General features: G+C 48.7%; 1 protein-coding gene across 1 annotated transcript in view; it reads right to left on the reverse strand.

Moving 5' to 3' along the window:
• LOC122149921 overlaps positions 1-15,812 on the reverse strand; it is a 160,166-nt gene that overhangs the window by 90,686 nt on the left and 53,668 nt on the right. Inside the window, 10 exon segments of the mRNA XM_042780798.1 lie at positions 2,967-3,292; positions 4,443-4,598; positions 5,548-5,649; positions 7,870-7,942; positions 8,007-8,086; positions 8,278-8,355; positions 8,358-8,427; positions 14,158-14,353; positions 15,439-15,548; positions 15,551-15,628. Of these exon segments, the coding sequence (XP_042636732.1) occupies positions 2,967-3,292; positions 4,443-4,598; positions 5,548-5,649; positions 7,870-7,942; positions 8,007-8,086; positions 8,278-8,355; positions 8,358-8,427; positions 14,158-14,353; positions 15,439-15,548; positions 15,551-15,628 (1,269 nt within the window).

Genomic DNA, 15,812 nt, shown 5'->3' on the forward strand with positions numbered 1-15,812 from the left:
ACAAATAACACAAATAAGAAATGAATTAGGTGACACCACAACAGAACCAACAGAAATTAAAAGGATAATATCTGCATACTATGAAGAGCTATCTGAAGAAAAAAACTCAAAAATCTAGAAAAAATGGACAGATGTCTAGAAACATATTACTTACCTAAACTAACAGAGGCTGAGGTTGAAAATTTAAACAGATCCATAACAAAGAAAGAAATTGAACAGAACATTAAAAAATTATCAACAAAAAAAAAGCCCTGGCCCAGACAGTTTCACTGGCAAAGTCTACCCAATGTTCAGAGGGACTGACACCAGTCCTAGTCAAACTATTCCAGAACACAGAAAAGGATGGAATCCTCCCAAATTCATTTTATGAAGCAAGCATAACCTTTATACCAAAACCAAGCAAAGATATCACTCCAAAGAAAAACTACAGACCAATACCCTCATGAATATAGATGCAAAAATCTTCAACAAAATCTTAACCAATAGAATACAACAATATATCAAAAATAATACATTATGATCAAGTAGGGTTCATATCAGGTATGCAAGGATAGTTCAACATGAGAAAAATAATCAATGTCATCTATCACATACATAAAACAAAGGAGAAGAACCACATGATCATATCAATCGATGCAGAAAAGGCATTTGATATAATCCAACACCCATTCCTGATCAAAACTCTCAGCAAAATTGGAATAGAAGGGAAATTCTTCAACGTAATAAAGGGCACATATGCAAAACCAAGAGCCAACATTGTTCTCAATGGAGAGAGACTGAAACCATTCCCCCTGAGAACAGGAACCAGACAAGGATGCCCTCTGTCACCACTTCTAGTCAACACTGTATTGGAAATCCTAGTCAGGGCAATAAGGCAAGAAAGGGAAATCAAAGGCATCCAAGTTAGTAAGGAAGAAGTCAAACTATCACTATTTGCTGATAATATGATCCTATACACAGAAAACCCAAGAGACTTAGAAAAGAAAACAAAAAAGAAAAAGAAAACTACTGGAACTAATTGAGAGATTTAGCATAGTGGCAGGATACAAGATCAACATCCAAAAATCAGTTGAATTCCTCTACACCAGCAGAGATTGCTGAAAAGGAAATAAGGAAATCAATACCATTTAAAATAGCTACCAAAAAAACTTGGGAATAAATCTCACTAGGGACACAAAAAGAAAACTACAAATCACTACTCCAAGAAACCATAAGCGATCTACATACCATGCTCGTGGATAGGAAGACTGAATATTGTGAAGATGTCAATACCACCCAAAGCAATCTATACATTCAACGCAATCCCAATCTAGATCCCATCAGCATTCTTTAAGGATATGGAAAAAACAATCACTAATTTCATATGGGAAGGAAAGAGATCTAGAATAAGCAAAGAACTATTGAAGAAGAACAAAGTAGGAGGTTTCACACTGCCAGATCTCAAAACTTACTATACAACCACAGTAGTCAAAACAGCTTGGTACTGGTACAATGACAGACACATAGACCAGTGGAACAGAATTGAGAACCAGAAATAAATCCATCGACCTATGGTCAGCTGATTTTTGACAAAGGGCTGAAATCCATTAAATGGGCAAGAGGTGGTCTCTTTAACAAATGGTGCCGGCAAAACTGGATACCCATTTGCAGAAAAATGAAACAAGATCCATACTTCACACCATACACAAAAACTAACTCCAGATGGATCAAAGAGTTAAATGTGAAACCTAAAACTATAAAGTTCCTCAAGGGAAAAATAGGGGCAAATTTAGGGGCTCTCATTTATGGCATAAATAGGCTATCAAGCACAACCCAAAATGCACAAACAGCTGAAGATAAACTAGACAAATGGGATCTTCTCAAAATTAAATTTCTATATGCTTCCAAAGACACTTTTCTTTGCTCACCAAAAGAGTAAAAAGAGAATCTACAGATTGGGAAAAAATACTCAGTTACAACATATCTGACAAAGGACTTATCTCTAAAATTTATAGAAAACTCCAACACCTCAACACCAAAAAGATTAACAATCTAATTCAAAAATGGGTAGAAGACATGAATAGACACTTCACTAAAGAGGATATTCAGGTGGCCAGCAAACATATGAAGAAATGCTCACAATCATTAGCCATCAGAGAGATGCAAATCAAAACAACAATAAGATACCATCTCACCCTAGCACTAATGACAAAGTTCAACAAGACAGAAAATAACAAATGCTGGCGAGGATGTGGAGAGATTGGGACTGTCAAATGATACAACCATTGTGGAAAGCAGTATGGCAATTCCTTAAAAAGCTGGAATTAGAAATACCATTTGATCCAGCAATCCCATTACAAGGTATATATCCTAAAGAAGTGAGAGCCAGGACAAGAACAGATAAATGCACACCTGTGTTCACTGCAGTACCATTTACAATAACAAAAAAATGGAAACAACCTAGGCGCCCATCAACAGAAGAATGGATAACCAAACCATGGTACACACACACAACAGAATATTATGCAACACTAAAGAATAATGTAGAATCTGCAAAACACCGAATGACATGGATGAACTTGGAGGACATTATGCTGAATGAAATAAGTCAATTACAGAAGGACAAATACTGTATTAGTTCACTATTGTAAAAAGGTTTATATATGGTAGGAAACTTTCTTTGTTGGTTACCAGGAGTGGTGGCGGGGGTGGTGGTGGTGGGGACTCAGCCCTTCCGCTGCCACAGTTCCCAGGGTCTAGTTGGCTGCTGGGGCTCAGTGAACCCACCCCCCTACTGGGCACTCCGCATTGTTCCATTGAAACCCAATGATGGATGGTTTTAAATTGGGCATTGTCTGTCCACCTCCTGCTTCTCTGCTCCACCCACAAGTACTTTTTTGACTTCCTGGCCCCCACAATTGGCAGCAGCACTCAGGGAGCCCCAGCCCCCAGACAGGGCAAGTCCCACCACCCCCATTCCTCCCCACTAGGGGCCAGCACGTACCCCAGAGGCTGTACGTGGTCCTCAGGGAGCTGGCCCAGCGGTGGCCTGGAAGCTGCAGCAGACCCAGCATGTGCAGCCCCAGGAGACTCAGCAGGAAGAGGTCCCCGTCCAAGGCCACCACCAGCAGCCCATCCTCCACCTTCCTCTCCAGCAGCACCGTGGGGAGGGGGCAGGTGGCCGAGGGGCAGGCCTGGCATGTGGTGGCCACGCAGGGGATGACACCCCAACCCCAAGACCAGGCAAAGAGTAGGGAGGTGGGGGCCCCAGGGGCCAGGCCAGGGTGAGCCAGCTGCTCCCAATCCCCCATTTCTTGGGCCCAAGGGAGGCTGACAATGGGGCTGCAGGTTTATTTGCACTGTGGTTGACAACTCAAAAAGTCACCCTTGTGAGTCCTAGGTCCCTAGGTGGCTCAGTTTGTGCTTGACTGCTCAGCTAGAGATTGACAGCTTGACCCCACCCAGCAGTTCCACATAAGACAGGCCTGGTGACCTCCTTCTGTAAAGTTTAAAGTCAAGAACAACCCCGTCGGGCAGTTCTTCCCTGTCACATGGGGTCACCATGAACCAGAATTAACTGATGGCACACAACAACAGGCCCAAGTTTTTAAAGATGAGACTGAGCAAAGTAAAATGAAATGGAACAGGGAAGAAATGGCGGTGTACTTGTTGCCTGGTTAAATTCTGAGGCGTTCATTTCTCTTCCATGAGTATGTGCTCAGCCAGAACACACGACATGGCGCTGCACTAGTCAAAATACCAAAAAGCACTCCTGCCACATGGTCGGCGCTATCCCTAGGTATACAAACTGTTAATGACCTTGGCTGCTGACCAAAAGGCTGGAGGGTCAAGGCCACCCAGAGGGGCCTCAGAAGGAAGGCCTGGTGACCCACTTAAAAAAAAAAATTAAAATAAAAAGCCGGCACTGAAAAGCCTCTGAAGCACAGTGCTACCCTGACACGCACGGGGTCACCATGAGTCAGAACTGACTAGACGGCAGCTGTAAGATGTGCACAACCACCACCACTTCCCTGTCCCTCCTCAGATCCCCTCGAACGGCCCGTGACGAGCCCCCAATGCTGACACCCTGGCCTGCTCTAGCACCACTGCGGGCATCTCCTGGGACTGGTCAGTGCCCAGGCCAGCCCTGTGTTCAGTATTTTAAATAATACCCCATGTGTTTGGGGTCAAAATGCAGAATGTGTTTCTTATTGTGGTCTACAATCAAATGGTCCTAAGGCAGCCATTTTGAGGTGATGAAGAGGCATGGTTGGGTAGTGGATAAGAAGGGGGTCCTGGGGGGCTCAAAGGGAAGCTGGAGTAGACAGAGAGCCCAGATTCCTCTGTAGATGGGATGCTGGGGGTACGGGGATCCGGTGATGAGAATTACAAAAGGGGCCTTAGCCCCTCATAGCTCCATCACTGAAGAGGCTGGGCCCGGGAGAGGGGGCCCTACCTCCTACCTGACACGTAGGCCTGGCTGCCCAGCAGGTTGCTCAGGGGCACGGAGAAGGCCAGCTTGCTGCCTGCTGGCAGGGTGAGGTTCCCAGCCAGGACCACGGGGCTGCCCGCCCTCACCAGCTTCACCTCCAGCTGGCCCTCGAGCTGCTGCTCCGAGCCTGAGAAGGCCCAGCATGAGCTGGGAAGGACGCCGCAGACATGCGTCCTTCCCCGTGTCATTCTCATTCATTGTGGGGGAATACACATGGCAAAACAATTGCCGTTTCAACCATTTTTAAGTGTAAAATTCAGTGACGTGAATTCCATTGCCCACCATGCAAGTTTTTCATCCCCCAAACAGAAACTTGACCCCTTGAGCAGTATCTCTCTACTCCCTCCTCACCCTCCCTTGTTGTTGGGTGCCATTAAGTTCCATTCAGATTCACAGTGGTCCCATGTAACTAACAGAGCAGAACTCGCCCACAGGGTTCTCTAGGTTGTAATCTTTATGGAAGGAAATCACCAGGTCTTTCGCCCCCAGAGCTGCTGCGTGGGTTTGAACAGCCATCCTTCCAGTTAGCACTCAGCGATTAACTGTTGTGCCACCAGGTGGCCTTACCCGCTCCTGGTGACCACTAATAATAAGCTTCTGTCTCTAAGCACCTGCCTCTTCTAGATCTTTTGCACAAGCAGGATCCTGCAGCATTTGTCATCCCTAACACTGTAAGCCTGAGCCGACCGTGAACTTGGCTCTGCTGCTCTGTCCTCATGGGCTCTCTGCCCCGGTTTCCCCACTGCACATGGGTTACTGCGAGGACTGCGTGGAGGTTCCTGGGCCCAGCGCCACCTGAGGGATGGCCACAGAGGCTTCAGGAAGCTCCAGCTGTTACTGCTTTAGCCTGGGCCTGGGCAGGTGGAACTACACTGTCTGAAGGCAATGCCTCCAGGCTGCTGACAGGTCTCTGCAGAGCACAGAGGGTCTGCGCAGTCAGTGCTTGCCATTTCACCCACACTGGGAAGTGTGAGGGCTCCCAGGGCCTCTGTGAAGCGGGGTTCAGCCACGTGCAGCTGTGACGGGGCCTTCCCACCCAGGCAGAGCAGAGCTGGCAGTGGGTTTCGGCAGCAAACCATCCAGCCCCAGCTTCACACACCGGACCCCAGACTTCTCCGAGAAGCCACTGGAAACCGAGCCAGAGGCACTGACCTCGTCGCCACCGGCCCGCAGAGGCTCTGCTTGGGGTGAACAGGTCTGAACGTGCTGCTTTTACCTCCTTAGGAGTCACAGACGGAGGTGAGATCGGACCAGAGTTTTAAACGCTGTCCCTGGGACAGACGCAGACATCCTACACACAGCTTTGGGGGGCCTCAGTGACCCGCTGAGTGCCCCCCCGGCACAGAAAACCAAACCCACTGCCACTGAGAGTTGATTCTAATTCACAGCAACCCCCACTGGGTTCCCGAGGCCGTAAATCTTTACAGAAGTAGATTAATTACCCCATCTTCTTTCCATGGAGTGGCTGGTGGGTTTGAACTGCTCACCTTCTGGTTAGTAGTCAAATGCCTTAGGCACTGCACCACCAGAGCACCTCTGAAAAGCAATGGTAAGTCAAAGTGCTCACACCACTGGACACAGCCCCTTAGTCATTCCACTGCCGGGTCTATACTGCAGAGAGAAGGTGCTTAGGCAGCACCTGCGTAAGAGCAGAAACCTAGGGAGACCTAGGAGCCGTTCACTAGGAAGCTAAAGGATCCCACGCCACGGGGCATTTCAGGGGTATTCAAAATACACAGGAAATGGCTGCACTTTTTTTTTTTACAGGTGGAAAAATACATCAAATACTACTACTGATTGTGTTATGGGTTCTGGAACCCATAACAACTGCATACATAGATTATATTTGGACAGAATTTAACTTGGGCTGGCACACACCAGTAGATAACTGCATACATAGATTATATTTGGACAGAAGAACATGGTTGGCTGTGGGGAAATGAATGGGGGGAGCTGAGGTGGGCTGGAGAGCTTCTGACTTTGGACCGGCACTAACCAATAGAACATTCTGGAATGCTGGACACGTTCACTACTGTGTGCTCTCCAGGAGGGCAGTCATTAGCCACACACAGCCACTGAGCTCTTGAAATGCAGCTAACCCGATGATGGGACCCCTTTCAATTTTGTGTCATTCGCACCATTTGAACGTAAATAGCCACAGGTGTTAATGGTTGCAGTAGCGGGGAGTACAGCCCTGTACCCTTCTGTGTCTCTTCAAGGCAGAGCCACTGAGATGTGCTCCTGTTCCCCGAGTCCGACTGACGGTGACCCCACGTGGGACAGAGCAGAACTGCCCCACAGGGTCTCCTCGGCTGCCTCTCTTTCGCGGCACTGCTAGGCGCGTTCTAACTCCCAAACCTTAGTTTAGTAGCAGAGCAAGCGCTATGTGCACAACTCAGGGGTCACTAAACGTTTTAGTTACTTTTTTAAAAACTAAATAGAATTTAACTTGGGCTGGCACATGCCAGTAGATAAAGATTACCAAGATGTATGGCTGAGTAACAAAAATGAAGGTGCAGACAGAAAACAGTGGGAGCTTTTCTGTTTTTTTTTTTTTTTTTAAAAAAAAAACCTCAAAGGTTCAGCAAACATATAGCATAATCATTTCTTCTGGAACTTTGTCATGCCTTACCTTGGCCTGTTATACCTTCTGTGTCCTGGATTTTTTAAAATCCAAAAAAGAAAAACCAAACTGACTGCCACTGAGTTGGATCCGACTCATAGCGACCCCTCCTTGGGTTTCTGAGGTGGTATCACTACGGAAGTAGACTGCCCAATCTTCCTTCAGAGGAGTGGCTGGTGGGTTTGAACCACCAGCCTCTGGTTAGCAGTCAAACGCCTTAGGCACTACGCCACCAGAACTCCTCCTATATTATTAATAATATTAATTTTCTGACCAGAATTACTGGTCAGAGTCTGGTGGGACCCCCAAGACTATGGTCCCAGGTTACCCTTCGGGCCTGTACTCACTCCCATGGATTGGCTCTCAGCCCAACAGTAGAAAGACAGAACACCTACCCCAGGATGAGGCACCCATCTACCCTAGGGAAACACACTGCTTAGAGCACTGGCCCCGGGACACTAGAGCGGCAGCATTCACGTGGGTGGGAAGCCGGACAGACAGGAGGGCACAGTTAGAAAGGGCACGGGGGGCGGGGCGGTAACAGAGCTGGCAGGGGAAGGGAGTGTGTTATGGTCGGGATGGCAACTGGGGCGTGAAATCAAACGCACATGAACCGTTGAATGTAAAACCAACTCTGCACTGTAAATCTGCACCCAAAGTACAATAATTTTTTTTTTTTAAATAACATAACATTAATTTTTAACACTGATGGCATTAGCAGTGGTGGGATTTGACCCATTTTCTCTTCTGATTTTTCTGGGTGCTCAGAACTCACTGGTGCTGTCTGACAGATAGAAGAGGAAGAGCTGCTGACACCCCAAGGGAAGCGATGCCTGTTCAGCAGGGACCTGGGGTCGGAAACACCCAGGTAGGTGGCAGGTGCTAGGTGGTGGGTGCAGGACGCGGGCAAACCTTGATACAGTAGACGTCCCCGTCATCCACAATCAGCTCCAGGTGGCCCGTGCACGTGCTGCTGAGAGCCTCCATCTTTCCTGGGAGACAGGGAACGTTTCAGAGACTTGAGTGCAACATCCTGGCTCTGACCCTGCCTGTGCTATGGCTCCCCCGCTGGTTCCTCCCAGTAAGACAAGGCTGGGTTTAGTGCTGGCCTCAGGGCAGGCACCCAGCCCTGGGCTGGCACACAGGGAACGTCACAGTGACTGTGGAGGAGAAGGGCCGTTACTGTCCAGCTCAACTCTCCTCTTGGGATGGAGAAGCTCGAACCAGAACTTCCTCTGGGGTAAGCTGTGGTTGATGTCCAGCCAATGGCCCTTGGCACCTCCGACTTGCGCGTGCCCTTGAAGGCGTGGGCTTGAGGGAGCCAACTGTCCTTCTGGAAACACAGCAGGGTCCTGAAGACTGAGAGCCCCTCCCTTCCTGAGGCTCCCCTTTTCCCAGAGAAAAAGTTCCCACTTCCACACTTCCCCCCAAAAGAGGAACCCGAGCAGGAATTTCTTGGGATCTGCAATTGTACCCTGGGAAGAACAGAGCCCTGCAGAACAGCCCAGAGCCACACCTGTTATTGTTAGCTTCCACTGAGTTGGACCTCAACTCATGGTGACCCAGTGAACAACAGAACCAAACGCTGCCCACCTGTGCCATCCCCACGACTGGCTGGGGATCGGACCATTGCAACCCACGCGGTTTCACGATGGGGAATCCACTTCCGTAGTCATTCCGCCTCGGAAACCCAAGCAGGGCTCCGACTCGATGGCAGTGAGCTTGGTTTGCTTTGGTATTTCAGCAGCAGACTGCCAGGCCTTTCTTCCTGGTCCACCTAAGTCTGCTGAAACTTATTCAACATCAGAGCAACATGCAAGCCTCCAAATGACAGACACATGGTGGCTGCACATGAAATGCACTGACTGGGAATCGGACCTGTGTCTCCCACACGGAAGGGGGGATTCCACCAGTGGACCACCATTGTCCCCAGAGTCCTATCTGTAGGATCCCAACTTGTTCAGCAGATGAGGAAGAAAGTGTAACAGCTGCCACTGGTGCCCTGCCTGGGTCCCCTCGGATCCCTTAAACTAGCCGTGTGCCCATGTTCCCGCTTCTGAGTGCTTTCCTGTTAATGGCTCAGACCTGGGACCTCCAGAGCGCTGTCCTCCAGGCCGGAGCATAAAAATCCCACCTCTTTAGTGTAGGGACCGACCTGTTTGCCCAAAATACATGTGGGAATCCTAACCCCTGTACCTGTGGATGTAATCTAACATAATACAATGCCATCCCCGTCCACAACACAATCTAATGTCATGTGATCAGTTAGGTGAGGTCATACAGTGGAGGGAATGTCCTAAATCTGATCACTTCTGACTTCTATAGAGAGCAGATCGACACAGAGACAAGCAAGCATGGGGGAGAGAAATGCCAAATATCCTGTGGGCAGGGGCAAAATCACTTACATTGAGATCCCCTAGTGGACAATGTGGACCATCCTCTGTCATGAGACCAGAAAAACTAGATGGTGTCCAGCCACCATTACTGAAGGTTTTAATCAAAGATTCTAGGGAGGATGCTGATCAAAAGGGGGAAACTGCAGAACAGAATTATAAATTTTTGTGGAATCCAAATTTTCTGGAGTCATTGATGCTGGATCAACTCCCAAAACTATTGCCCAGAGATAATTACATCTTAAATCAAAAATGTCCCATGAAGTCTTCTTTAAACCAAACAACAGTTTAATTAGTTTAAAAAAAAAAAAAAAAAACTCTGCCTGAGCACTGTGCCCTTTTAAAGAACTATCTATATGGAATCAAACTGACAATAGCTGGAAAGATCTGACAGGAAGCTTGAGGGGCAGTGAGTTTATGTTAATGGAGGAACAATTGGGAAAAGGTAAGGATGGTCGCACAGCTTGAAGAATGTCTTCAGTGTCATTGACTTCATGTGTAGAAACTGTTGAATCGGTGTATTTTTGCTGTGTCTAGTTTCCCACAACAATTAAAAAAAAGAGAGAGAGAGTGTGTATGGACCAGTACTGTGTGGAAGTTAAGAATATAAGCTCTGAAGCCTCCTGCCTGGGTTCAAATCTCAGCTTTGCCACTTCCTAGCTGTTCAAATCCCAGCTATGCCACTACTGAAGATCTCTGTGCCTCTATGTAAACTGAGAATGATAATAGCATCAGCCTCAGAGGGTGGCTGTGAGGATTAATAGGTCCACAGGGGTTTAGGATACTGCTGGTCCATGTGAGTGTTTACTAGTATTTCTTTGGCACAGTGGTTAAGTGCTTGGCTGATAACCAGAAGGTCAGCAGTTTGAACCCACCAGCCACGTTGCGGGAGTGTTCTGGTTACCCAGTGCCACTGTGACAAGAATATACCACAAATGGGACAGCCTTAACAAACAGGAATTTATTCTCTTACAGTTCAGCAGGCCAGAAGTCCAAGTTCCAAGTGCCAGGCTCTAGGGGCTCTAGCCCCTTGACCCGTGGGCTTCAGCTCTGCCTCTTGTTCCCGGCCCACTGAAGCTAGAGGCATCTCTCCACTCAGGCAGCTACTGGCTGCTGAGGCTAACAAGCCCCAAGTCAACAAATAAAATGGCACGGTCCCGATGTTACCAAACCACACTGCAGGCCATTAATTCAAGTCCATTGTAAGTCCCAGGGTCAGCAGAGCATGGCAGGCTGCTGAACAACATGACTACATGCAGGGTCCAAGTGTGCCATAAGCTAGAGACCATTCCCAAAGCTGTTTCTTATATAGGGGAAGCAGACCACATCCCTAAAGCAGCTACTCAGTTGACTGCCAGTCTCATCACAAGGAATAACTACCACCAGCTGCCCAACCACTCAACCAGGCTCAGCCAACTTGACATACAACTCTAACTACCACGGAGAGGAAAATGAGGCAGTTTGCTTCTGTCAAGACATACAGCTTTGGAAACCCTACGGAGCAATTCTACTCTGTCCTCTGGGGGCGCTGTGAGTTAAGAACCGACTGGATGGCAGTGTGTTTGCTTTGGTTTTGGCATGTATGCAAGCTATACTTAAAAAAGTCTACTTAGAAGGCTTTTTAAATGCAAAAAAAAAAAAAGAAAAAATCACCCAGAAGCAAAATTTGTATGGATTCATTTATATGGGGTCTCTCTCACTTCACTTCAAAAATAAAACCAAAAACCAAACTCACTGCCATAGAGTTGATTCCTACTCATAGTGACCCCTCCTTGGTTTCTGAGGCAGTATCTCTATGGAAGTAGATTGTCCAGTCTTCTTCTGAGTACCTGCTTCTGGTTAGCAGTCAAATGCCTTAGGCACTACCTTTCAAAAATAGTTAGAAAAAAATCGCTAACAGGGCCAGTCTTGAAAATATAGTTGCTGTACCTTCCTGACTTTCATAGCAAATAAAAGACAGTTGGGGGGTGGGGAGGCTGGCACACCCTCTGCTAGTATTTGGTTTATTTCCTTCCCATTCATTTACCCAGCTGAGAATATATTCAAGTTTGCTGCCTTCATTTAATATCATTATCATAGAATTTCCTCATGTTATTAAAATACGTCCTTCCTCAGGATTTAAGGGTCACGGAATAGCTGCAGTTCACTAAACCAGCAGTCAGCAAACTTTCTGTTAAGGACCAGTCAACAAGCATACTGAAGTCTCTGAAGCCGTGCAGACTTAGGGCCAGCTACTCAACTCTACTACTGCAACACAGAAGCAACTGCCATATTTTATGTAAATAACCACACAATCTCCTTGTGTGTTAGTTTCATATGAGCATTATATGTGTGCATGATATTTGCACTGCTGTGTTGCATGCAAAAATACAGTCTATAAGAAACACACTGCCTAAGGCACTTGACTGCTAACCAGAAGGCTGGCGGTTCAAACCTACCAGCCACTCCTCGGAAGGAAGGTTGGGTAATCTACTTCTGTAGTGATACTGCCTCAGAAACCCAAGGAAGGGTCACTATGAGTCAGGTCTGACTCAATAGCACACAACAAAAACAAGATACATAAACAAATGGCTGTGGCTGTCTGAATTAGGAGCTCTGGTGGTGTAGTGTCTAAGGCATTTGACTGCTAACCAGAAGGCTGGCAGTTCAAACCCACCAGCCACTCCTTGGAAGGAAGATGGAGCAATCTACTTTCGTAGTGATAACAGCCTCGGAAACCCAAAGAGGGGTCGCTATGAGTCAGATCCAACTCCACAGCAGTGAGGATTTTTTATTTTTTTTTATGTTTGAATAAAATGTCATTTATGGACACTGACATTTAAATTTCATTAAACTGTCACATCATGAAATAGTCTTCTTTTGATTGTTTTTCAAACATTCAAAAATATGAATACTCACAGGTTGCTAACCTTACTATTGGACATTTGAGTTGTTTCCTCTTTCTGGCTCTTGTAAATAACACCACAATGAACATCTTTTTGCATAGGGCATCTGAAGGTGACTTCGAGTTATTTCCATAAGGTCAAGTTCTAGAAGCAGAATTACTGAGTTAAGAGGTACTCTGGGGCAGAAGAGCAACTCTGGTATTTGGAGCTGCTGTCATCCCCAAGTCCAGGACACCCATCTCAGGACACATAACTTCCTTGTCAGTACAGGACTGGGCCTTGGGAGGCCTGTGGGCATGACTGAGGCTCCTCGGGTCACCCCCAGTGACAAAATACAGCTTAGAGCTGGGTGGGGAAGGACGACAGCTCCAGACAAGTCATTTTCATTCATTCATTCATTCAACAAACACACCCTGAGCTGTCCATGCTTAGCACTGAGGCAAATTCCACCACGAACAGGACAGGCCTTTGGGGCTGGCACTCCGGGGGAGGAGACACTCCGTGAAGGTGTCAACAAATGCTTAAGTGTCACAGAGAAGCTGAAATGGGAGGCATGGGTTCTGACCAGCAGAGGTGACATTTGAGCAGAGACCTAAAGGTCAAGATGACGCCAGCAGGTCAAAAGTCCTGTGGTAGGAGTGAGGGGGTCTCTCCAAGAGCTGAGAAGAAAGGCTGCTATGAGGGGCTGAGTGGAGGAAGAGATGAATGAACCAGGGCAGAGAAGGGCAGGGTGCCCATTAGCTCAGGGGAGGAACCAGACGTTATTCTAAGAACTAGGTGAGGTATAGGACTTAATTCACACATTAATGAGGTATAGGGCTTAATTCACACGTTAATGACCCCTCTGGCTACACCTGGAAGAAGGGCAGCCTGGGGGATGGGTCTCTGGTGATGGTGGAGGCAGCCTGGGTTCACTCCTGCTCAGTCTGAAACCACCCACTCACTAAGGGTAACCACCTGAGAGGGTCGGGACCAGCCAACCAGACAGCAAGACCCAGGAGGGACCTTGGTAAAGAGTTGAGGACAATGGGAGTTCCAAGCCCCGCCTCTGCCTCCCCAGAGTCCCATCACAGACACACATGCTTACGTCTTTTCAGGGGAGAGAACATGCACAGATGTTCTCATACGTTCACAGACACATACACACATGTTCACAGAGGCACATGTGTTCAGACATACATTCTTAGACACATTATAGACAATGTTAACACAGGTGTTCAGACACATACCCATGTTGACACACATGTTCAGTCAGTCATGCCCACACATGGATACACACTCCCACACACAAGCTCACATGAGCACACAACACTCCCAGACATACAGTCTCTCTCAGCTATATATGCTTATACTGTCAGATACATGCTCACACTCAGGCATAAATTCAAATACACACAAGTATCCCCCTCCACGCACACTCATGCTCACAGACGCTCCCTCATAGACACCCATGAACATGCACATGATCACATACAGAGTCACTGGCTCATGTGCTCAAACACAAACATGCCAATGCCACACTCATGCCACAAGGCACACCTTCATGCACGTGTGCAGACCCACCTACTCTTATCTGATCATTTGCATGTTACATACACACATGTTCACAGGCATGCTCACAGCTCCATATTCACATACATGCTCAGAGATACACAAAGACATACCTACACGTACTTACTCCCATGAACACACATGCTCCCAGACACATGCACTCTCATGTGCATGTGCTCATGCTGCACCCAAGCCCATGCCGTGCCCATGACGTCACCCTCTGCCCCCTCTGACGCAGGAGTCCCCCCTGAAGCCGAGCAGCTCCACAGCTTCTTCAGGTGTGTTCAGGTGCACCTGGAGGTCCTGGCCTTTCTTCTTCTGGATCCCACTGTCCAGGCTGGCAGTGCCATGGACACTGTATACCCACCTCAGCCCGGCCTGCCCCAGGGTGCCCATTGTGCCCGCCTGCACTGAGGCCTGGAGCAGGGTGCTGAGGGAGCCACGTGCCAGCTGCACCTGTCAGTCTGGCAGCTGAGGGTCCCCCAGCCCCACCCACCTGCTCCCCCCAGGCTGTGCTCTCCATCCTGAGCCCCAGCACCCCCTTCACTGGGGCTACCGCTGACCCACAGCCCCATAGCTCCAAGCACCTTCCACACACCTTCCAGCTAGTTCTCACCATCGTTAGCTCCATTTACAGAAACTGAGGCTCAGAAAGGTTAAACCACCTGCCTTAGGATCCCCGGCTGGGACTCGGCAGAGCCACAACTCCGACCCTGGCTGTCTGATCCCCAAGTCCATCTCAGAAGGCCTCCAGGGCACAGGACATCCACATTCCCCACATCAGACCCAGCAGTGGGGGCAGGTCAGCTAAGTGGTCAGGGCCAATTGCCCAACAGGTCTGGGGCAGGCTCCAGAAACAAACAGAGCAGTGAGCAATTCCTGTATAGATGCTTTAGCACCATGGAGCCCTAGGCCAATGGCATCATCTCTGAGCCTCAGTTTCCTCAATTGTGGAATGGAAATAAGGAAAGTGCAGGCCTGGCGGGTGGTGGTGAGAAGTCAGTGGACTCACAGCTGAGCCAGTCTTAAAGGTGGGCAGACAGGTGGGCCCTCCTCCTCCCTCCTCTCAGACACAGGGGTGAGTACCAGGGAAGACAGTTAGGCTGTAGCATGGAACCAGCCTACCTCAGAATCCCAGCTACCCTGCAGTGCTGTGTGCCCTTGGGTACATCACCTCCCTCTCTGAGTCTGTCCTCTCATGACACAGGGGTGAGTCCCGGGGAAGACCATCAGGCCGTAGCATCAGACCAGCCTACCTCAGAATCCCAGCCCCGCTGCAGTGCTGTGTGCCCTCGGGCACATCATCTCCCTCTCTGAGTCTGTCCTCTCACGTGGGAAGTGGGCGTCACAGCCCAGGATCTTCTTGCCACAGTAGCTGGATGATTATGGGGAAGATGGGGTGTCCACAGAGCAAAGTCCCTTTCCGGCCCATGCTGATGCCTCCAGAGCCCCCCAGCTCACCGCAACCCTCTGCAAGAGGAGGCCCCCATCCCCTGGCTCCCAGGTGCCAGCTACCAGGGCTTGATGTAAGCATTCACAGAGAAATGCGAGCACTGCTACAAATCGGCAGTCCCTCGAACACAGAAGCTGCCCTCAGCCAGGGCATTTAAGGTCAGCTGGGCCGGCACTGGAGGCCAGACATGGTGGGGAAGGTGAGCTCCCGGACAGCCAGTCTCAGCCTCCGTGTCACCTGCACCTCCTGACCCTGTGGCCAGAAATCCCTATCTGTGTGCATGGGGCCACCTTTGCAAGGGCCTGGCCCAGCCCAAGCACCGAGCCCACACGACAGACACATTCAATCCCATCCCCACCACCAGAGGGAACGTCCTTATGACCTTCCCCGCCCGCCCACGTTGGCAGGTGAGAACACTGAGGCTCCAAACAGATAA

Source organism: Orycteropus afer, unplaced genomic scaffold, assembly GCF_000298275.1.
Source record: "Orycteropus afer afer isolate SDZICR_OR568_19922 unplaced genomic scaffold, OryAfe1.0 scaffold00061, whole genome shotgun sequence".
Taxonomy (NCBI): Eukaryota; Metazoa; Chordata; class Mammalia; order Tubulidentata; family Orycteropodidae; genus Orycteropus; species Orycteropus afer.